Source organism: Centruroides vittatus, unplaced genomic scaffold, assembly GCF_030686945.1.
Source record: "Centruroides vittatus isolate TY-2023 unplaced genomic scaffold, ASM3068694v2 contig_879, whole genome shotgun sequence".
In the NCBI taxonomy this organism is placed as follows: Eukaryota; Metazoa; Arthropoda; class Arachnida; order Scorpiones; family Buthidae; genus Centruroides; species Centruroides vittatus.
Window position 1 is genome coordinate 640,821 of NW_027122571.1, and position 25,295 is coordinate 666,115.

At 32.1% G+C, this 25,295-nt stretch overlaps 1 protein-coding gene across 1 annotated transcript in view; it reads right to left on the reverse strand.

The window, feature by feature from the left end:
• Positions 1–13,128: 13,128 nt before the first annotated feature.
• The window catches only part of LOC136983234 (DNA polymerase delta subunit 3-like), a 45,131-nt gene continuing 32,964 nt past the window's right edge, over positions 13,129–25,295 (reverse strand). Inside the window, exons 9-13 of the mRNA XM_067279921.1 lie at positions 23,337–23,412; positions 17,604–17,641; positions 15,243–15,305; positions 13,526–13,717; positions 13,129–13,446 (exon numbers count right to left, since the gene is read on the reverse strand). Coding sequence (XP_067136022.1) covers positions 13,301–13,446; positions 13,526–13,717; positions 15,243–15,305; positions 17,604–17,641; positions 23,337–23,412 — 515 coding nt within the window. The 3' untranslated portion in view covers positions 13,129–13,300. The remainder of the gene's footprint in view (positions 13,447–13,525; positions 13,718–15,242; positions 15,306–17,603; positions 17,642–23,336; positions 23,413–25,295) is intronic.

The window sequence follows — 25,295 nt, forward strand, 5'->3', positions numbered from 1 at the left end:
ACGTATTTCGAAATGATCCAATTGAGAGTTATTTCAGATCTGTCATTAACCTGGCATATAAAACAAGTCTTGTCCTCCCGGCACAAACCTCCGACGACCCATTTAGTGCTTTTCATCTTTCTTCCTTTCTCGTATTTTCGTTTACATATCACTGTTTCGTCTATTTCCACTGTTTTGCCGACGCCTCCTATTTTAAACGATGTCAGATTGTGTAAGGACACTAACATAACGAAACGTACGTGGTTAGCCCAGTCTATTCCTGCCTTTTTAGAAACGCCCGAGGAAATTGCCGAATTACTCGTCGTGCACTCTAAACCAATATAGTGCCATATGAATGCCAACAGCTTGGCCCACGAAACATTGCCGCATTTCCCTTTGAACGTTCCATCGAAAGCCGAACTATTCCGCCTGCATTTTCGGCAACGCATCGCGCAAGAATTCCGGTCGCTGCGATAAATCAATTTGCATGTTTGGCCGCATTCCTCGCAAACTTCCTCGGCGTGTTGGAGGCCTAATTTCACGGCGAATTTCAGTCCGCCATCAATTCTTTCGTCTAATCCCAACTCGGAATACTCCGCTTCGATTAACTGATAAAAACGTCGTCCAGTACACTGTTTCCAAAATCCGTCCGATTCTAAATCACAATCCGCCATGACTCGGTTGCGAAATATCTATTCCAAAAATCACAGAAAACGCTTAGCCTACTTTTCAATATAAACAACTTTTCCAACAGCCTAAATTCGCAAATAAAATTAAGAACATTACAAATTACCTCGTAATAGAAAAATTCCAGAAGTAAGAAAAACCCAACGAAATCTCTCGGCACGACAAGACGCCCACTCATACTCGGAGGAAAAATTTGCATAATTCCGATAACACGCAATTCGAAGAATCAAAGCGCCCTCTACGGATATCTTCAGTTGATGACGAAATCATGACGTAATCGCGGTCGCAATCTCGAACGGAGAGTGAAAAAATTTCCCCACCGCGGTCTAGAATTTCCCCGTCGGCCTCTAGAATTTCCCCGTCGCCATCTTGGCTACCATAGGTAACATTAACCATCTTTTTATATTATTAATTATTATAAAATGGCAAAACGCTTAATTTTGAGGATAGAAATGATTTTTATAAAAAAAAATAATAATAAAAATAAAACTGTAAATGATAATAACGAGTAAAGTCGTCATTATGTCCAATTCCTCTCCAAAAATGAAAGTGACTCCCCTCCATCTCACCATCCACTTGGCTTTTAACCACCAAAATTTAGTAGCATTCAATCTCTTTTATATACAAGCTTCTACCATGCTAAATTTCGTTTCTTAATCATATCCTGAGATAATATCAAATAATTGGGCTGCAATTTTCAAATTACAGATCTATAGGTTCCTACTGTTGTCCGTCTCGACTTCCTTAATCTGCAGTGAGTGTGGTTTAGAATATAGTTTTAGACAAAGTTTAAATAGGCATATTAAGGCGAACAAGCACATAAAGGATGATAACAGCAGTGAGAAAAATATTAAAGTATTTAAGTGTAGGTTGCGTATCACAAAAATGAACAGTGTTTTTAATATTGATGTCTCTAATATCAGTACATATTGTTCTATCGAACACAGTGTACGAAGCATATAATATATGCTTATAGTTAAAATACGGGTATATATACTGTATACTTATTTATTTTTTCAGCTGTAAAAATATCATTTTAATTGAATTCTAAGTAGGAAACAGATTGACAGGACACTTTAAATGGCACATAAAAATTATGACAAAACGTAAATACGTGGGCGAAGGTCGATTTAGGCAGAGTTCGAATGTCGAATTACGAAGGCGACTTGTTAGCCACTTCAAGAGGTGAGAAATGTGTTCGATATTCTTGCATTTATATCATTTATGATCTAAGTGACTAATAAAAATCGATATAGTGATTTGTCTGCTTTGAAGTTATCAAGCGAGTATAATTTTTCGAACATTTTAGCTTTTTTTCAATAAATGATTTATAAAACAGATTACTCCTAAGCCACCACAAAGCTGTTAAGATCATAAAGGACGTCGTGTAAATGCCAATATACCGAATATCTTCTCACACTTTAAAGTGGCTTGCAAATCTCTTTCGTAACACGACCTTTGTACTTTCACCACAATAAACGTTGTCGTCGTAACCGTTTTAAATTTCTTTTTCGTTACTATGAAGTACGGTTCTCGTTGAATAGATGAATAGCTGAAGAAAAGTTTATGGTTTCTCGGTACCGTAAGCTTAATTCTAACAATAAGACAGAAAGTTTAATAACATTAATATGTATGACGATAAATGGTGATTGACCACTTAACCAGATTAATGTTTTCTAACAGACGAAGAGTATTGTTCGGCTTTTTATACCTGCTCTCCTCCCCATTCCTATTTTCAGCGTCTTTAATCGACGCCTAAGGTCAAAATTCGTCCTCTGAAAGAGTATTTAAACCTATTCTTTAGTTTTAAAATATTTCGCACAGTAGTGGCCAAAAGTAGAGCTACCCTTGACATATTTTTTTTAAAAAAATGCGACCTCTATTTTGTTTACCACCTACTACATAATTAATATTGTGATAGTTGAAAAGAGCACAAAAAAAGAGTCAAAATACTCAATCGAATCAAACAGATTTTATTTTAAATCTGATTTACAAAAGAAAAAAACGAAGTTTTTATATTTTATACTGTGACAAAAGTAGAGCTACCTACGGAAGTATGCAAATTAGTTTGCACTGTTGTATGAAACAGAATGCAATCATAATCAGTTGGATGAAGAATGATATATATTAACTGATTTTATAAGAAATATAACAAAATGCCTCGAGGAATAGAATTATCAAACGATATCAAACAAAGAATGGTAGATATACATTTGAAGGGGGAAAAAAGACTTTACTGAAATTTAATTCACCTGTGAATTAAATAAACAATATTATTTCTGATCTGTAAGACTCAATTTCTGCATCCATAAATCCAGTATAATAAGTCCCGTTAATTGATAAAGTACCAGTAGACGACATAACTTTAAATTAAGATAAAGGACACAAAGGCATAATAATTAAATTGCAACAAACTTCACACTAATTTGTTATAATTAAATAAATGAATTTCATATTAATAAAGTGAAATGGAACTTTTATGATTATTATTCTATAGATGTTTGTATCGTTTAAACTTATACTTGTACCAACTGCTGATGATTTATTCTTTGATAAAACTGTCCGCACTATGCACTATTAATGAACAAAAGCCAGTTTTGGATTTGACAGACATCCAGCCTCTGACAACCTCAGACTCAATAAAAACCATTGACATTAACAACATTAAAAAAAGCTGGACACTCTTTTAATTCAGACACCTCCAGAATGCGATGCCGTTTTTGAATACGATTACAGCAAAGCAGAAGTTCGAGACTGAGTTATTTACTATATCTGCGGTTTTATCTGTACACATTTTCTAAAGAAAACTGTTAAGTTAGCGTTGAGGCATTTTCTACATGAAATACTTTTCTTCCAATTTCAAAGAAATGAACTTGTTAATGTAAAAAATAGAAATGGATTAATTTATCCAAAACTATGGATTTGGGTACAAATACAAAATTATGAAGAATTCTTTGAAAAACATTGTGAAGAAGTATCTGTTTATGAAGGTTGCATAGAACAAGTAGCGAGGTATTTGCAATTTTTATGTAAAGAACGTGAAGAAGAAATCGTAGCTTACATAATTCATTATTCTACCGAAAATGTGCCAATATGCAAAACAAAAAAATTACTTGCTTGGGTTGGAAAGCAAGAGAAAGAAAAATTTTCAAAGATGCTTTCATAGTAACTTTTTATTGTATTATAATTACAAATAAATAAATGAATGAATTATTTAGAACAGAAATATCTAATCTCTAAATACGTTTATGTTTATAGTATATTAATTTAAAACAAAACTACTAAACTATACTTCAATGGAAAAATCCCCAACGTTACACATTGTGCCATCTGGCGGATTCTAAGCAAACGACGAAAGGAATGCAAGGAGGTTATAACGCTCCTTTGCCTTTCCTTCTTGCATCCTGATCTCGGGTTTTCTATGTACATTTTTAGGCAGACCCTTAAAGACAGAGGAGACTAATTAGGGTTGCCACGTACTTGGGGATAAAATCCGGGACAAAATGAGTTCTTCCCGAAAAATACTGGGACGCTTCAATTCCAGGACACGCAATAGATGTGTATTATTACCCTGTCAGTGACAGAAATGCATTTAAAATGTAAAAAAAGAAAAAATATTGCATTGTAGCAACAGTTTTTAGAATAACGTCCTCCTATCGCTGGATGGCAATCGGAAAAATCCGGACATCTGCAACCGTAGGGCCAATACTATTTCGGCATCTATGTATTTAGCCAAAACAGTAGAATCCGCTTCAGCATAGGCATCATAGTGCATTAAATGTTCTTTTGTAATGTTTATACGAATAGTTATCGTTAAATTATTTTAATTTAGTTTTCAGAGGATTTTTAAATTTTATTATTTAAACAAAGTTAACAAGAAAATTCATTTATTTCTCTCCGATTTCGATGTATATTTTCTATTTTTTGTTTTAAATAATAATAAATTTTAAAAATAAATCATTCACGGTCTAACGCAGATGAGTACTCTGATATATTTATGACTAATGTTATACAATCGTTTTAAGAAAGCATATATCACAAACCACTAATGAGCCTGTATGTATAGAGTGGCCAACTGCGTGATTACACGCTCTTGACTGTCGCTGGAATATGATCAAATTCCGACATAGTTTAACCAAATACAAGCTATTTTCCATTGGGTAAGCACGATCGCGGAAAACAAAAGCTAACAAATTAGGACCTTTTCATCTCTTACTTTATTCTTTGTATGACATTTCATTTTAACACTAACTGAAAATAAAACATGTCAAGTATAACATAACATTAGTATATCATCAAACAATCAGTAGGTTTTCAAAATTATGGCGTTTTAATGTGATCAAATTTGAAGGATTGGGACGGGAAAATATTAGAAATAAGAAAATATACCATTAAACAACGTATTTTGTTAAAATAGTTTGGAAAAAGTTTTGAATTCGATAATATAAAACAATGAAAAAAGGACTCAAAATTAATTGTTTTTTTTCAGATGTGTAAATAACAAAAATAAAAACAGATAAATAATAGATAATTTTATACTACTGCATTAACTTTTTTTCAATTGTTTTATCAGCTTCCGTAGTATTTTATAATAATACAGTGGTACCTCGGTATACGTCTGCTTTAGAATACGTCCAATTCGGAATACGTCCTGTTTGGACGAAACGAATTTTGCTCGGTATACGACTTAATTCAATTATACGCACCATCTATAAACAAGTAGCATTATCGGTGTATTAGACCAGACTAGACGTTAGCGGTGCCACGGTTTATAACTTTGTTAAATTTCTTCTGATTTTAATTTGTAAGTAAAACTTTATTGTTTTTATTAATCATTAATTCCAAAAAGGCAAATGAAAAGCAACAGTAAACTAAAAAAAATGACTAGAATCACAATGGAACTGAAAAAAAAAGATTGTTGAGAAATATGAAAGTGGCAGATTCAGATTCAGATTTTTTATTAAATAAAACATACTACAAACAGTATATACTTGGCAGGGGCGGACTGGCCTTAAAATTTTTGTGTGGAAAAAATTATTACCGGCCCAGCCCATAAATAAAATAAAATGTCTTTTTTTCTATTCATATTTAAAGATGCAAAAATGACTCAACCCAAGGGCTAACTCTAGTTGCGTCGAATATATGTACGAAGCGGGCTCTTGATATTTAGTACGATTACAAACGACTAGATGTCAATATTTTAAATTTTTATTTTATATAGCGTTATATTGTTTTGTAATATTTTGTGCAACGCCGCAGGTTGCCCATCTACAAGCAACGCCATCGTGGGTGAATGGCAAACTAAAGATTAGTTAGCTGAACCTAAAGAATAGATTATTTTTAATTAAATCGTTTGGAATATAAAGAAATTATTATTGAATAAAATTTTTACTTACCTAAAATAAAGGAAATGATATAATTGGCCATTAAATCTGTTATGACTACAGTCAGCGTTTTGGTGGCTGGGTGGAAAACTAATAACTCGTGTTTTCAAAGTTTAGCATTAAGATTCATAGGGGTGGTGAATAGTTTCTAGCAACGTAAACAAATGATCAATTTTGTCTGTTTTGATTATTTTTTCCTAGAATGCTTTGCGTTTGGGCCGAGTCGGGTCAATGTAGTGTTGGCCTGGGGTCGGCCGGACTAATTTAACTTCAGACTCGGGTAGGGCCGGAAAACGATAAAGGCCTACACATATATCTATATTACACCTAAAAATTGAAATTTATCTTACTTGACGAAAAAAAAAAATAAATGAAATTTTTTTAAAATAAAACCGAACAAAACGGTATATTATGTACATACTGTATTTAGAAAAACGGCCCAAAATGTATACGGCCCATGTGGAATTTTCCACATTTTCCACATGGCCAGTCCGCCCGATACTTGGTGCCGCTTTCGCATAACCAAGTGTTGGCACAGTGCAGGTATACAGGGTTTGAACAGTTGGTGTACCATGAATAAAAGTTACAATAAAAGAGTTTAAAAAAAAACAAAGAGAATAAATGCAGAATTAAACTAAGACTAAAACTAATAAGCAGAACATAAACATAAAAGACATAAAATACAAAAGAACAATGAAAATATACAATATGTACTAGACTAGCCCGTGGTTACAGGAAGAAGGGACATGAATAGGACAGACTAAACAAAGTATACATGTAGATTACACTACAGAACTAGTAGCCACTCACAGTGGTGCGGGAGAAATACACAGAGATGAGGTTAAGGAAGGCTTCATAAGTGTCTTTGTCGCGTAGGCAGGAGTCATGGTTGGTCCAGTTGTGCTAAGGTGACCAACTATACTCATTTACTGAGTTTTGTACTCTTTTTTCGCAAACCGTACTCTTTTCAAATCCTGTACTCTGAAAGTATTCATTTGTATAATTTTATACTCATTTGTATTTCTAAAACATTTTTTTAGATTATTTTATTTCAATTTTATTAATTAAATATTTAAAATTATTTTGACAGTGATTTGAATTTCGTGCGCACATATGGCTGCCGTTTCCGGCACAATTGAGAGGCCGTTTATTATGTACCTGGAGAGATAGATAGATACTACAGACCTCTTTTTCTAACAACGTCAAAATTACATTTGTGAAGAGATGGATATATCTATCTCTCCAATATTTGTGTACGTAATCCCCAGGCTGATCTTTGATGTGCAGTATGTACGGCATGCTTGAGTCTTGACGCATGCGTAGTATGTACGGCAAAGTGTACTCTTTTTGAACAAAAAGTAGTTGGTCACCTTAAGTTGTGCCCATGGGAGTCGAGTGTCGTCCTTAGAAAATGGCGTTCTAGTTCGAGCAAGGGGCAGTCATAGATGTAATGTACACTACTGTCACTGACACCACAAAGAGAGCAGGTAGAGTTGTTCGCACCAGCAAATCTGGCGAGATAGGACTGAAAACGGCCATGGCCGGTGAGAAACTGCGTGATGTAATGACTTGGTTTGTACCAATTGAAAGACATAAAGTTACTGATGCAGGGAATGAATTTGTGGGTGACAGGATGGTTGCGGTTGTCCCAATCATGCTGCCAAGTAAGAAGCAGATCCTGCCAGAGGATGGTTTTGAGAGTCTTGATGTTGAATTTGTTGTAGGAGACGGGGAGATTAATGTCAACAGAAGCAGCCTTGGCCATGTCTGTTCGAGATTTAGCTGTTGCATACCGTATTCCGAGAACGACGATTCGACAATCGTGAAAAATACACATTATAAAATCTGCTAACGTTGCGAAAGGGGTTAAATCAATTTCTAAACAGAGATCGGAGACATTACATCATGTTGAGAAATTGCTTTTGCTTTGGATAACTGAAAAGCAATGTGCTGGCGACAGCGTATCAGAAGCAATTACTTGCGATTATTACTGTAATAACTTTAAAAATCTATAATCAAATTTATTTTTCTATTAATGTACTCAGTGTTTCAATTATTTTACAACCTCATTAATATACCATATCAAGAGAAGTTTTTTTTACATGAGAACGGATTAATCATTTTTACATTACTTCTTATGGGAAAGGTTGGTTTGGTATGTCCTATTCGGTATAAGTCCAAACATCAGAAACTAGTGATGTAACGAATAGTATATTCGGCCTCAACCGAATACCGAATATTCGGCCAGGAGCGGTTGCCGAATGGCCGAATATTCGGCCAAACTATTCGGCTTGATTAACGCACGTACGAAAATTGGCGCGCAAACCGCATTATGGGAAAGATCGCGCATCGTGCTCTCTATTGGCCCGCTGTCACTACGATTTTTTCTTCCAGTAGGTCTAAATTATTTAAATTAATTAATTAAATTATAATTATTAAAGTTAATATGAGATGGAGCCTAACGTCTACCTCTACTGCCAAATTGGTTTACAATTTATGTAATAGCCGTAAATAGCCCGCTATGATTCGGCAGTTGTTGGTATTTAGATGTAAGTTATAACTTATTTTATTTGCAATCGATCCTTTTAACTCTTTAATTAAACACTAAAATTTTGTTTTTACTGCGTATTTGTAGACTGAATAGTACCCCAAGGGTATACTTTAGTGGTGACATAATATGGTCTAGTTTCTCCCCATTTGTGGAACAGTTTAAATATATTATTGAGGAGTTTCTATTTGTGATATTTTGTTGTTATTGTTTTTGTGAATATTTTTAAAATTAACATGATTTCAAATGTTATCTTTGGTATATAATGAAAAATGCTCATTCTTTGCTTTATATATAAAATAAATAAATTTCTAGAAGATGAGTAACTAATATATATATATATATATATATATTAGTTACTCATCTTCTAGAAATAGATAAATAATTCTTTCATTAAATGCGATAAGTTCCAATAAAACGTTTCGTAACTCATTTTAAAATATCGTATAAATATTAAAATATACGCGAATACGAATATGACATAATTAACTAAACAATAACATTAATGCCCGATACATTCTAACCTACACGCCATCAATGCCATAAGATATCTGGCTAGATAAAGGCTATATTATTATTTAACTACGAAATAATTTAATACTAGAGTTAGATGCTATTTCTTACTAACTTTAATAATTATAGTTTAATGTTCAGCATTAAAAAAAATTGCCAAAATGATTAATTTACTGTGTTTTTGTTATTTCTTACTCCTGTTTTTAGGTATTCGGTATTCGGCCGAATAGCGAAAAATAGGCCGAATACCGGGTAGTAGCCGAATATTCGTTACATCACAATCAGGAACGGATTAAGGTCGTATACCGAGGTTCCACTGTACGTTGTTCTGTATTCATGCAAACAGTTTCAATGACTTAACACATACTGTAGTTACAAAATGTTTAAAACTTAGGGTGCGACTATGCAGACGCGAATCTAGTAGCGAGCGATATAGTTCTCACAAGGGAAAACCATGCACAAGCGAGAAATCTGACTGGCGAGAACGAATTCCTGTCTCTCGCAAATATCTGACAGGATTTGATATTTGTCGCGTCTCGCCTCGTCTCGTGACTGAAAATGTCGGTGTAGTCGTACTGCCAACGAGCTACAATATACAGTACTACATAGAGTGGCTGTAGCGACACCATATTTAAAAAAAATTGAATACAAGTTCGCCATTTTCCTTTTAGTAAAGAGGGCGTGCCATTTGTGTTGTGTAAAGGAAAAGAGCTAGAATATTCTAACTGGATGTGTAAAAGTATGCAAAGGAAAAGAAGAGTTTCAACCCTTAACTGATACGGTTTGAGTCAAAATTAGGGTTTCTCAAACGGGATCCCTGTTGTTTTTTTTAACCTGGCAAATTCTTTTCATCCCGGGAAATCCCGCAAATTTCTTAAAAGTTCACTTTTTTCTTATTTTGTGTTAAGGTTGAAAAAATTTTGCAAATAGAAAGTATAATTAATTCAAACTGTCAGAATACATTTGTATTTATTAACTTAATTTAAGCCCGCTTATTCGTTTTTTAAATTTTTGCTTATGACATGTCACAAATGGTCAATAATCAATATGTAGCTTATTTGTGGCAGGACTCTGAAAAGTCTTTACTTGTCAGAACCTCTAATATCTGGAATAATTGTTGCTTATGCTGTCTTAATTTTTAACCATGCCCAATAGCTTCAATAACTGCAATACGCCAGGTTGTGCAAATTGGGCAAGGATACAAACAAGAACGAAGGCTGCAGGTATGAAGTTTTTCTTCATAAACCTGATTATTAAATCCAAATGAAATGCCGAATTATCAGGCCATAAGCTTGATACTGCTATTAAACCAGTCGAGGTAGACAAATCAAGAATACTTGAGAACAAAAGAAGTACTGCAACGCATTTCAAAAATGAACTAGAAATCTACTGACACTATGGGTAACATTTGTCTTCTCTCAAATGCATTAAAGACGATTCCACCCACATCCATTGAATTGGAAAGGGCATTTTCAGTAGCGGGACTTTTCATTATTAAAATAATAGCCAGATTGAGTGATCGGAGTGTTGACCATCTTTGGTTTTCAAAATCTTACAATACAAAATATTATTGTAAATTTTTGTACGATTTTAAAAAGCAAAGATGGTCAATACTTCAATCATTCATTCTTATTTTAGTAATGAAAAGTCCTGCTACCGAGAACGCCCTTTCCGATTCGATTAATGTGAGTGGAATCGTCTTTAATGCATTTAAGAGAAGACAAATGTTATGTTTTTTGTCACCTGTAGCCTGGAAGATTTCTAGTTTATTTTCGAGATTGTAATACTTCTTTTGCTCTCTAGTATTCTTTATTTGTCTACCTCGGCTGCTTTAATAGAAACATCAAGCTTATAGCCCAGTAATTTGGCAGTTCGTTTGTCTTTAAAAATCAGGTTTATGAAGAAAAACTTCATACTCGTTTGTATCCTGGCCCAATTTGCACAATCTGGCGTTACGCAGTTATTGAAGCTACTGGGCATGGTTAAAAATTAAGACAGCATAAGCACAATTATTCCAGATATTCCAGTAAAGAATTTTTAGAGTCCTGCCACAAATAAGCTACATATTGATTATTGACCATTTGTGACGTGCCATAACGAGGAAAAATTAAAAAAAACTAATAAGCAGGCTTAAAATTAATAAATACAAATGTATTCTGACAGTTTATGAGTTTATCATACTTTCTATTTGCAAAATTTCCTCAACCTTAACACAAAATAAGAAAAAAGTGGATTTTTAAGAAATTTGCAGGATTTCCGGGGATAAGAATTTCCCTGGTTAAAAAAACAACCGGGATCCTGTTTGAGAAACCCTAACGTTGATGTCCTGCGTCCTGCATTATCAAATATCCAGCTAAGTTTAACTTTTTACGCAAAATTAAACAGGAGCATCATCTCATAAGTATGAAGATTTTTTATTTTTGTCCTAATAAATTGTAATAAGTGGTAAAATTATAAGTATAAGAAAGAATTGTTTGGAATTACATTTCTTTGAATTATTATCAGTTAATCTTTTATTTGTATATTTATTTTATGTACAGTACCTAAATATGTATAGGCTATACCTGGAGTCGCTAAAAAGTTCACGGGAAAAAGGGAATCGCACAAATGGAAACAGTTTAAAAAGTTCTTTAAACAAACAATTCTAATTTTATTTAAATAATGAAAAAATCTATTTGAGATATTTTCTTGCTACCAAACTTCCCACTTACAAGTTTGTTTGGAATAAGGCACGGTAACACCAAGGGCTTCTATTCAGAAATCTGTCTTAAGTTCGACTTAAACGAAGAACTTAGATAAACTACCTTAAAGCAATTCTAAGCCACAGTTTTCCGAGTCATATTCTAAAACCAGGTTTAAGGTAGCACGTTGTATAGCTTTGGAAGTGATGCTAATCCAAAAGCATTGTGGGAACTTCTGAAAATGGCATTTTAAGATTGCAAAATAAAATGAGAAAACAAATTGGAGGAAATTGAAGAAAATTACTTATTAATTAATAAAGTAGGAAAAATATGGAAAATGTTAAATAGCAAATTCAACAGCAATAAAAAAAACACGGAGCAAATTCAACAGCAAAAAATAAAAAACACGGGGTAAAATCACCACAAAATCACTTTTAGTAGGAAGGAAATTGGCAGCTATATTTAATTAATGCGAACATTTTTGGTAATTTTAAATGATTTTCGGCCGTCCAATAATAGTCGTTTAAAATAACCGAAAATTATATTATTAATTGCAGACTGCTAGTGACCACAATGGAAACTCCCGTCCTATACTGTTGTTTTCTTCAACAAGCCCGTCTCTTTCATTTATTAAGAGTATTTTATATAAACAATTAATAAGGAGTAAAATAATAAAATGTTAATAACATCAAAACCTAATTCTGGTATAAGTTTTAAGACTGCATTAATATATTTTACCATTACTTTTATTCATATAGCTTTTAAATACGGTACTGTATTGTAATTTGTTTTCACTTTATGTTCTAATTTAAAAATATATTTTAGCATGTAAATTGTAACAAAACAGGTGTGAAAAAAATTAATATCAAAATATTTATGGGATAAAACATTTATTATATTATATATATATATATTTCTAAAACTGCTTACAATAAACCTGTGCGCTGAATTCTTAATAACATTTTTTAAAATATAATTTACAATTAGGCAATTTACTTCATAAAACATTTTAAAGAAATGCCATGCATTTTTTTTTATATTTTAAGATATTAATGACAAAACAGTCTTTTCTCCATGATCACAAATTATTATTTGAAAATCAAATGTTTATCAAATATTTAAAATTTTTTATAAATTTTATTTTAAGTATTAACTTCTAAATTTAAAAGTATTTAAAATTTAATATTAAGTGTATAACAATTTATATAGCAAAGCAATTTTTGATATTGTACTTGTTATTCAATATAAACTAGAAGATGAAAAATTAAAAAATAATAATAATAAAGTCAATCTAGAAGATTAAATTTTATCTAAGACTGACTTTAATAAACATTTATAAGATTTTGTAAGTTATGTAATAATTTCTCGTTGTTTAAAATCTTATTCCATATATAAAATCAATGAAATTTTGCATATTATAAATTAACTTTTGAATTATCACAATGATAATTAAATATTCATTAATAAAAAATTCTTTTATTGAATATTATATATATATATATATATTACTATTTTTTTGAAAAAAAATTCATTAATGATGATTGTTTCTTATTAATAAGATTAACTTTTTTATTGATGACAAGTTGTGGTTTTTCTTTAAGAATTTCTTTCTCTTCTGAAATTTCTTCAACACATTCCTTAACTTTCTTAGTGACTGAAAACGTTAATTTATATAACAATTGTTATATATTCCTTTTCAGCTTATAATAATTTTTTTAAATTTAACAACATACCCATGAAGCCATCTTCATCTAAATAGGTCTTACACACAGTTTTATAACTAACTTTGCTATTACTGTTTGAAGGTAATGGATCTTCATTTTTTTCTTTGTTTACTATTGGATTTTCCTCTAAATTATCACTCTCTCCATCATCATGATCAAATCTAAATCTTTTTCTTGAAGATTCACTATCAGATGAATCTTCTAAATAAAAATTCCTTATTAGAAATATTTAAAAGTACATAAATTCAACAGCTTCTTATAAGGATACTGGTAATTATATACAAATGACTCACTAAAACCTTTGATTACCAGTAAAAATATTTAATCGAGATAAGTAATGTTTTCAACCTTAAAATTTGGTCTTCATCAGGTTTACAAATACTGAGATTCTAAGAACAGTTTCATGATATGATTTAAACATTTAGAATGTTTTGAATCTTTCGTATAAAATCGCTGTAGGCGTTTGTTGCCACAGATGCATACTTATTGCTGCCGTAGATATCACGCAAAATTACGAAAGTAAATATGCATTATAAACATAAATAATTTAACAGATGGATGTGTGAGTTAAACTGAGCTGTGGGGGTTGTCGTCACCCTCGTAACAGAACTTCCAACTTGTTAACCAAAAAAGTATTCACCCACAACTCTAAGTTCAAGGACATACTGTCTGAATTACAGTGCATCCAACACACAGCCACATGACATGGATATGGTAAAAAATTAATTTATAACATTGCTTGTGCCTATTCTTCCCAATTAAACCCTAGTAACAATACAGATACTTGCACTCACAACACAAATAACAATAGGAGGTTATTATAACCACCTATTGTTAGTAGGTTGATTATAACCACCACCTTGACTCTATTTACAGAGAAATTGCAACAAATACAAACAAAAAGATTGCTTACAAGAGACCCAATACTATATATGACCTTCTGCGCAATGGCAAGTACAAAATAGACAAAAAAACTCGCTCCAGAGGTATACTCTATTCCTCTATGGGATGACAGATTTCAAAGAGAGCTTGTGTATGTTGGATCCACGAAACAATCATCTATGTGAACACAAATATGACATTGATCACAACAAAGACACCACCGCCCTATCCACTTATGCCTTGAACCGGGCATAGTGCCGACCTTAACAGTGCCAAACTGATCAGACTCTCACACCGCTTGGAAAACATACAATCTCTAGAAACCCTTAAAATATATGAGGCCGGATTACATAATAACTGCATCAATTCCAAGGATGCTATTAATATATCTCAAGCTTGGAAGTTCTGTTATGAGGGTGACAACAACCCCCACAGCTTGGTTTAACTCACACATCCATCTGTTACATTATTTGTGTTTATAATGCATATTTACTTTTGTTTGTAATTTTGTGTGATATCTATGGCAGCAATATGTATGCATCCATGGCAACAAACATCCACAATGGTTTTACATGAAAGATTCAAAATGTTCTCAATGTTTAAATCATATCATGAAACTGTTCTTAGAATCTCAGTATTTGTAAACCTGATGAAGACTGAATTTTAAGGTCTAAAACATTTGTTATCTCGATTAAATATTTTTACTGGATAATCAAAGGTTTTAGTGAGTCATTAGTACATAAATATTTATATTTCAATTATTAACTATTGATTTATCTTGTTTTATTTAAACATCAGCAATTATATAATTCATTTCAGTAACACATTTTAATCACTAAGTTACCTTCAGATTCACTTTCAGATGTTGACATAACCATGATTCTTTTATGTTTATTTTTGTTTGTTCCTACATGTAAAAAATATTTGAAAAAAGTAGTATTTTAGTAATTAAATAAATACAAGAATAATTATATAAAGGAATAGGTATGTAATTGCCATTTGCCATATTGTAAAAATAAACTATCATAAAATCTCATCTTGCTTATATAATATGAAAGTTTACAATAGTAGAAGAATGAAAACTTTTACAGGCAGTCCTCTACTTACGAACATTTGACTTATGAACTTTCGAAGTTACGAACAAAGCCGACAGATGGCGGGTTAAAGTGCAGTTGGTTATTTTTTATGTATAGTCAAGTTTATTTTTGAAGTTTTACGTTAAAACATTTACAGTACATACGTGGTACGATCCAAAAGTTTGGGGAATGCAGTAATCTACGACAACAAAAGCATGTATTTGAAGTTACAGCGTATGAAATGGATTCTACCAAACCATTTCTACATGTTCAGGTTAATTTTACCCATGTCATGTAATTAAACCGCGAGCGCTGCTGTTTTTATTCCGGAGATAGTTACCTTTATCCTGCGACGTAATCAAAGTGGAGTTTCAAGAACAACCTCCAACATTAAATTTTGTCAGCGTTTAGGTAAAACACCTACGGAGATTTTAAAATTGCTAAGAAAGGTGTACGGTGATTCTACGGTGAAAGGTCACGGTGAAGTCGAAATGTTGGAGGTTGTTCTTGAAACTCCACTTTGATTATGTCACAGGACAAAAGTAACTATCTCCGGAAAAAAACAGCAGCGCTTGCGGTTTAACCACATGACATAAGTGAAATTAACCTGAACACGTAGAAATGGTTTGGTAGAATCCATTTCATACGCTATAACTTCAAATACATGCTTTTGTTGTCGTAGATTACTGCATTCCCCGAACTTTTGGATTGTACCACGTACATATGTACTGTACTGTACATTTGTAGTTGTTTTAAATGAGTAATTTTAATAAATAATGTACTGTACATGTGATTGATTTGAATTTATACTTCCCTTTAACAATCTTAATTCAACATTATTCAAGTAGCTTAAACATTACATAATTGTAAAAACAACATTGTATTTGAGTTTTTGCGCCAATCATCATCTTTTCGAGTTACGAACTTTTCGACTTGCGAACGACCGCTACGAACGGATTAAGTTCGTAAGTAGAGGACTTACTGTATTTACTTACAACATTACTACAATATAACTTGTAACGAGTAATTATTTATTGTGACATCATCACAATGCTGGGCTGCAATTTTTAATCATATTTTTAACTTATTTCAATTAAAATATATGCTCTCCACCTCAAATTAGTATCTGTACATCATACTTTTCCTTTAATAATAGTCATGCCAATCATATATCTAACACCTTTCAGTGGAAAATTTTTGAATTGAAATAACATGACTTCCAATCTGCAACAGAAGTTCATATATAGTTAATCAAGACCTCCTCCCCTAAGGTTTCCACATCTGATCTTGTTTTTCATCTAACTGACTTCGTTCTTGAGATTAAGGAAAGAGACAGGTGACACTGGGAATTTATAGGTCTATAATTTTTCAAATTGCAGCCCAACAATATACACACACACAATTTTAGCACAGATATATAATAAACAAAATTAGAGCCCAGTTAGTTTAAAAAGATCAAAAGGTCTTTTTAAATTCATAAGAACTCAATATTAAATTTATTACAATGATTTGAATGTCTGACAAGTGTGTTCTTATTCATTTTAAAATGATATGGATGAATAATTAGTAAAATGCAATATTTTTGATTTCAATTTTATTTTCCTCTTAATTTTAAATTAAATTAGAAAAAAAAATCAAAGTATAATTTTTAATACAGTTTATTTCAGAATAATATTTATTTTAGTTCTGTATAATTATTATTATTATTGATCAAATTTTACTCAAAAACATTTCATGTTTGAAGAAAGATATTGCTTGAAAGCAATATCTTCATTTTATATAAAAATTCAAACTTTTTTAAAGATTATAACAGCTATAACTCTAAAAAGCATATTTACACAAATATATAAATGCCACCATCTTAATTTTAGTAATCAAATGTCTAAGCTTTAAGTAACAAAACTAAACTTATAGTCTGAAAAAAATCAGTATTTAGACATTTGATTATTGCTGTTCTGAAATTTATTAATTTACAAGGAATTCAAAAATTTCAAGACAATTGTAAATATTAGAATAGGAAATAAAGTTTTACATATTTTACACATTTTATATTAAAAAAATTATATCTTAAAAAATTTATTTTTTAATTAAGAACAATTATAATTTTAATAAAGTTTGAAAATAATCACCTGTTTCTCCTTTACTGTTATTTTCATTATTTTTTCTCCTGTTAAAAAAATTTAAAATAAATTATCTTGTTTTCAGTAATCAAATTAACATTAAAATATTTTTCAAGCAAACTCTATATATAAAATAAAAATTGCTTTTTCTTGTCAATCTTTAACAAAGTCTTGTAAAATAATTATATAAAATTTAATGATATATTAACAAAAATATACAATTTATTGAGACTATTTTTGCCTTACAATTAAAAGTCTTCAATCTAAACAAGATATACAGATTTAAGATTCAAGATTCTTTTCCCATTTTGAATGTCATGTTTGATTTATAAATATTTTGCACAAACATCTTATATAACATTGATTGTATTTTTCTTGATGTTTTATATTTTACCTTCTTTTTTTATGAAAATCATTAATTTTCCTTTTATCTTCAGAAGATTCTTATATGTCTATTAAGTCATCAACCATCAATAGCATTAGTATAATACAAGAAATTCTGATTAATTTGAAACTTGGATAGTTCAAAATTCCAGTAGTTCATAACTGTATTATTTATCCTGGCCTGGGATATAGAGGTTAATATGTTAAGGAATTTGGTTAGTTTGAAATATGGCTACTTTGAAATTCAAAGTGAAAATTCTGTCCAATATGTAATATGTCTATATTAACTATATTAAATATATTAGATCAGTTCTCATAATTCCATACTATAAGAGAGTAAAAGGCCATGAACAATGCTAATCTGGTCGACATGTGTTGCTTTTACAGTAACACATTTTTGGATGTCACCTTACCCATTAACTATCCTTTTCTCTTATTTCATAAAATACAACTGGGTTTCAGGGTTACAAGATGGGCTACAAGTAGCAGATTTGAAACTTTTGTAAGGCTTTATGCTACTAGATTTGGGCAACTTACTACTTTTTGAGCATTCTGCTTTACTTTTTATAAAACCTATATGGCAACCTGTAAAGTTCTGTAAAGCCCACTGGACAAATAAATAAACTACAGGGAAACCACATATTATTATTATTAATAATATAAATAATAAGTAAAGTAGTATTCTGTATACATAAATAGCATTCCGTATACACAGCTGTATTCCATTTGCTTAATAAATTACATCAGTTACAAGACATTTGGAATATTGTAATATGTAAATTTTGGATAATTCAAAACTTGATAATTCAAAGTCGTGATTATTTTGTCCCTTCAATTTTGAACTAACAAGGATTTCCTGTATTGATGTCTTTAGCAAACAACATTTTGAAGTCCTTACCAATCTAAAAAATTAAAATCAATTTTTAAGTTTTTTTAATATTGTAAGAAATAGTTATTGACAAGACTATCCCTTGTTTATAAAATCGTACTGTCTGCTGTGTTACCAGCTTAGAGGTATGAAGGAGTACATGTCAGGAGTTGCAATTTGGCATGGAGTATTATGTGACGACCGGCAAAAACCGGCCAGTCCGTTTTAAATTTTATTGTTCAAACCCCTCGGGAGATAGCGATCAAGATTCAAAGGATGTGCAGTCTTCCGCCGGCAAACTCACTTCCCTCCTCCCCGGATCTAACCTCTGAGTCAGGGAGATCGACTCATCATCTACCGTCATCGCAGCGGACGAGACCGGGAGTATAAATAGGGGGGAGATAGCTAAGAACGGGGTCGGTCGCTGAAGGTCCGCACAAGCCACCCGACCCGTAGGATCCGTCCCGAGAAGCGAGGGCCGAGACACGAAGTCACCGAAGCCCGCCGACGACGAGCCGCCCGCCCGATCCTCCCGCTTCCCTCCACGACCGGAGAACTGAGAAGATTAATCCTACGATTACAGCTAATCCTAGGAAGAGGTATGATCCCCCCCTAAATTTGTAAACTCTCTCTCTCGCGGTTAGGAACGGAACGCGTTAGATCTTTTGTATCTGTTTACCGTCTAAATAAATCTCATATGTGTTGTCCTGTTATACGGATATTGCCTTCCTTTATCGACGACCCCACACACACTCCTCCACTCGACCTGACAAGTAACTGACCGATCCCGACAAGTCGGGATATCGCGCAAAATTAGCCATCCTTGACAGTGGGGCGGGTCTTGCCGACCTATTCGCCGAGAACAAGGAGGTTCGACTTCCGTCCTACCTCCCGGCGTTTCCCACAATTAGGTGCCCAAATCATGTGCGCATAAAAAAACCAGACTTGTAGGTACTTGGGGACCGAGAACCGAATCAAAATAAAATACAAAATGGCAACTCTCTCTACAAACAGGCAGTATGAGAGATTTGCGCATGCATTGCTCATTGGGAAGTTGAAAATACAAATACAGTAGAGCATCAATTATCCGACCCCCGATTAACCAACTTATCGGTTAACTGACCACATTCTAGTTGGCAAATTCAAATGTCCGCTAGTGATGTGGCGCTACAATATTTGGTTATGTCTTGGCTATTTTAATATTATTTTTGTTAAATTTTTGCATGTTTTAGCTGGCAGCACTGGCTCGACCATGAAAGGGAGGCTAGTATTTAAACCAGGCCTAATACACTACACTAATAATGTATTTTTTCATACTTTTCGGTTATCCGACTTTTCAGTTATCCGACCAACCCCAGTCCTCAATTAAGTTGGATAACCGATGCTCTACTGTACTGTGAAATTGAATTTTGACAAACATGTGCGTTGAGAAGTTCGAAAAGCAAATGTTGCTAAATTGAATTTTGACAAACAAATTTTTGAAAACCCCATTTACCTGTCCCATGTTATTCCCCACATATCTCTGGTTGCCACATGCTAACCTCAACTGATTGACCAGGGATATCTTGTTTCATCATCAGAATGTTTTTGAAACTAGATAGAGCGTCGTTATAATTTTATATTAAAACTAACTTCTGAAATATAATTATTTTTTATTTTTGCATTTATTAATATACATATATTTCGTTTGTGCAAAATAAAAAAATAATTTCAGACAATATAATAGCCACCATTATTTTTTTCAAAAACGGGAAATTTTCGCATTGACAAAAATTCAACCTGGGGCGTCATGCAACAGAGAGAAATTTCAGCATTCGATAGGTTAATTTCACTGAAAATGCATCGTGGATGACCTCGTGGTGGTGGCTGTGGCCAGCAAAGTTTGAATGATCACACTCAAAACCAGCAATACCAAAGATGATTGGAGAATAAGAATGAGACCCGTCGTGAGAATTGAAGTGATCCCACTTAGTAGTGAGTCTCCGAAACATATTCTTGTCCCAAATATGGCCTTGCCATTTTACTTGTTTGATAATAATATATGCAATATTATTAAAAAAACTAGTATAAATTCTTGAAAACATTCAAACAGCAAGGAACCTCATAACTTCCAAGATTTCCCTGCATTATGAGTATGCAAAATCATTATGCCACTGCTAACCAACATAACTAATAATAAATATATTAAAGGTAAATAGACTTATTGCACTTGAAGTAATATAAATATTACAGTAAAAATTCTTATAATCACTATATTATTAACTAAATTGTGGTTGAAAACCTTTGAACAGTACTTTTTGTTTGCTGTAAATTGCATTTAGGTGTTATTTCTTTAAATATGGGTAAATAAAAATAACAGTAATACATTTTTATTAAATCAAAACTTTTGCACTCTTTTCGATGTAGCAATTACTTCAATAAACATTTATTACATTAATCAAAAAAACACACCTTTAAAAAATCCAGCAATGAAATTTAATAAATAATAATGTTTGCATAAAAGCACACATGATAACATGATACACCCCAGGATATCTGATTTAATTCTAATTAAATCAGATATCCTGATTTAATTAATTTAATTTTAATTAAATTCAAATTTAATAATAACGTTTTCAATCAATTTAACTGATCTTCTTCAGTTATGATAAAATAGAATGTGAAAATAGAACATAAATACAAAAATTTAAAAATAAATGATAACAAGTATTCTAAAATAAATAAATAACCAAAATCGTAATTGAGATCAATAAATAAATAACTACAGAAATAAAATAAGCAATAAAAAGTAAAAATAGATGAATAAATGTCCCTTAATAAAATAAACTTTCATAAAAGGACCACCATGCGGTAGACAAGCTGTCTACATCTCTGTGGTTGATGCAACCAGATTTTTTGTGGTTGCATCAACCACAAAAGATCTGGTTGCATCAAATGTTGGTCGCAACCTTTCAAACATCAAAACGCCAGCATTCGTCGGGAGACCAGAAACAAAGAGTGGTTTTAAATTATACCTCATCTTCAAGGATGCATAGGAAAGCGGCCAGAGCTAATTATGAGGAGGTTGTATACTAATGCAACCCAACAACATTCAGAATTTTAAGGAACGACAAGAAACCGTATAACCGTAATTCGACCGCAGGGATTTACTCCATCCCGTTAATCGACCAACGTTCCAAATCAAAACTGGTCTACGTGGGTGCCACTATGCATAACTTACAAAACTGTCTCAAAGAACATAAATACACAATTGATAAAAATCTCGATAATATGACACTGGCAGCTTACTCACAACATCAGCATGTACAAGTACAATGGAAGCAGGCAAATGTCATCAGACCCACATCTAATATACAGACTATGAGATATCTGGAAAAATTGGAGATTTTAAAGTGCACAAAAAATCTGGTTGCATTGACCACAGGGACAGCTTGTCTACCCCATGGTGGTCTTTATATGAAAGTTAATTTTATTAAGAGACATTTATTCGTCTATTTTTACTTTTTATTGCTTATTTTATTTCTGTAGTTATTTATTAATCACAACTAAAATTTGGGTTATTTATTTATTTATTTTAGAGTACCTGTTATTGTTTATGTAAGGGTCGCTTTTAGCGTCCTAAGTCGCAAAGCCACGCGACAAAGATAATTGGACCCACTTGGCGTTGGGGCCATAAACGGCCGGAAAGATCAAAGGAGTAGCGGTTCGTTTAGGGGTCAATGTGTGTGCTACGTGTCGGCCGGCTTGGGAAAAAAATGTAAACAGGGGACAGACGCGAATGTGAGCTACGTCGGCGGGAAATAAGGCGGACGTCTTTGGAAGCTCTCAAAAAAAAGGAAGGAACTGATTGGTCGCGGGTGGTCGCAGCAGGATCCCTTAAATTGGAAGGGTGGCGGAAAAACGGAGACTAACAGTCCCCAATAGACAAGCCGACTAGCGATACCACATCTTTGTTACATAGCGTATGTAATGTTGTTGAACATTGTACATCTTGCAATTTTTGTTGTGTAAATAAACTGTATATATTTACTTGTTGAGTGTGGAGGTGTAGTTTTCCTCAAACCATATTACGGACATTCTCGAGTCACAAAACCCAACTCGAGACAGAACATCGTAAAGATCGTGACGGATTAATAAGAATCTTCACTGTTTATTTTTAAATTTTTGTATTTTTGTTCTATTTTTTCACATTCTAATTTATCATAACTGAAGGTGGTCAGTTAAACTGATAGAAAATGTTATTATTTATTAAATTTCATTGTTGGATTTTTTAAAGGTGTGTTTTTTTTTATTATAATCTATCCAGTTGATACAAACTATATGGATATATTACATTAACTTGTAAATTTTTAAAGCTCCAAAAAATTTTCATTTATTTAAGAATAAGTAGTTTATTAAATAACAAAAAAATTGTGCATATTCAAATTTGAAATTTTAATTATATATATACTGTATATACGAATATTTAAAATGACAAAAATTTTAAATACTTTAATTTTAAACTTGATTTCTCTTTTCTGTTTACATTTCTAGTTTTTGAAACCTTCTCTCCTTTTACTGCTGTTTCTGTAAAATAAAAGCAAAAAACAATATTTTTATAAAATTAGATTAAGAAAAGGTAAACAACATGCACGTGTGTACAATATTTATAAATTTCTTATACTTTTATTAAATACAATAAAATAAATAAAACTGTTAACACATCATATAATGTAACTTATATTTGAAAGTTTTATGAAGTGTTTCATAAATCTATAACATTTTGTTTATTTATTCATAGAAATGTTGGAATAAGGCACTGAAAACCTTCTTGCTAAAAATTCCTAAAATACAAAATACTAAAATTTATCATAAAATCTTTTTAAAAATGATTCCATATTCTGTTAGAAAGTATTAATTCAACAACAGCCAAATTCATATTAAAATGATAACACTTTGATATAAAGATCTATACTTTTATTGAATAAAACATTAACTAAGACTTCTGTTGCTCATGCTTTTATGGAAAAATTTTCTTCCTCTTTTGCAAAACAAGCATGTTCAACTCTAAGATGTTACAATCATTTCTCAAGAATAGCAAAACAAACAGAGAAGGTGGAAGCCTCACCTCAGAATCTTGTTTTTTCCCCTGTATCATTGGCAGATGACTAGCAGGGGCAAATTTGCAAAGAGACAATTGAACAAGATGCATGCGATTGCTGTGTGTCCTGCCATTAGCACCCCAACATTATTAGCTTCATTTGCAGTGTGCAAAACAGAAAAGCTTGGACTACTACAAAGTGACAGTGTATTATCTTTAACAACAAATTCCAGTTATATTTGGGAACTGACAACCATCATGCTAGAATGCAGAGGACTACTAATGAATACTACTATTTACTGATGAGGGGTAACTGCCTCCACTACTGGCATTCTGGTCTGAGAAATTATCTCATATGACAGTAAGTCATCCCTAGTAATGGTACAAGGGAAACTGACAGCATAGCAATACATTTGAGAAATCCTGTATTATTTTGTGTTGACTTTTTACAGCAGGGCTGAAAACTACCATTTTCCAAGAAGATAATGATTCATGTTACCACACTTCCTTTGGCTGCCTGATCTCCATATTTGTCATAAATCAAGTATTTGTAGAACCAGACAAAACATCAGCTTCAGCCGTCTACATACATGAGGGATCTGAAACAGCAATTGCAACATCTGTGGAAAAATCTGTGACAGAATAGGTTCATTTAAATTGTTTTCTTCTGTGACAGAATTAGGTTCATTTTGTTCCACAGGAAACTGTCCCTTCTCTATGATATTGTAATCACTTTATTGCTATTAATATTATGTTAACACTAATAAAGTTTAATTTGATTCTAATGTCTCCTTAATACATAACTTTTTGCTAATGATTGTATATTCACAAAAAGGTTTAAAAACAAATTTTTCCATTATTATTATAAGGAAAATTAAAATATAAGTTGATTATAACATTTTTATCAAATATATTAAAAATGTTACAGAACACTATACATATACAATTCATTCTATATAATAATTTGGAAAATTATGACATTTCAATCTCACTTTGAAAACATTTTTGTTATTAACAATGCACGAAAATCATGTCAATGAATTTGACCAACAGATTAAGGCCTGGCACAAACCAGTTGATATTAAAGCAAACTGGTTTCCTTTGACATCAAAACAAATTTGTCCAAAATTGAGTGGGCGATTACACTCACCCAGTGGAAGACTCAAAGTCAATCCTATTCACAAAGAATATATTCAACTTATAGACTTTTGTTTGGTAACTAGCAATATTCATGCATTGTCAGTGTCCCAAGAGAGAAACATGCAACACAAACATAAAAACAGATCTACTTTTACCATGCTTAATAAAATTTTTAAATTAAATTACCTGTATAGTTTTACAGCTTTTTGAACTGAAGATGTAACAAAAC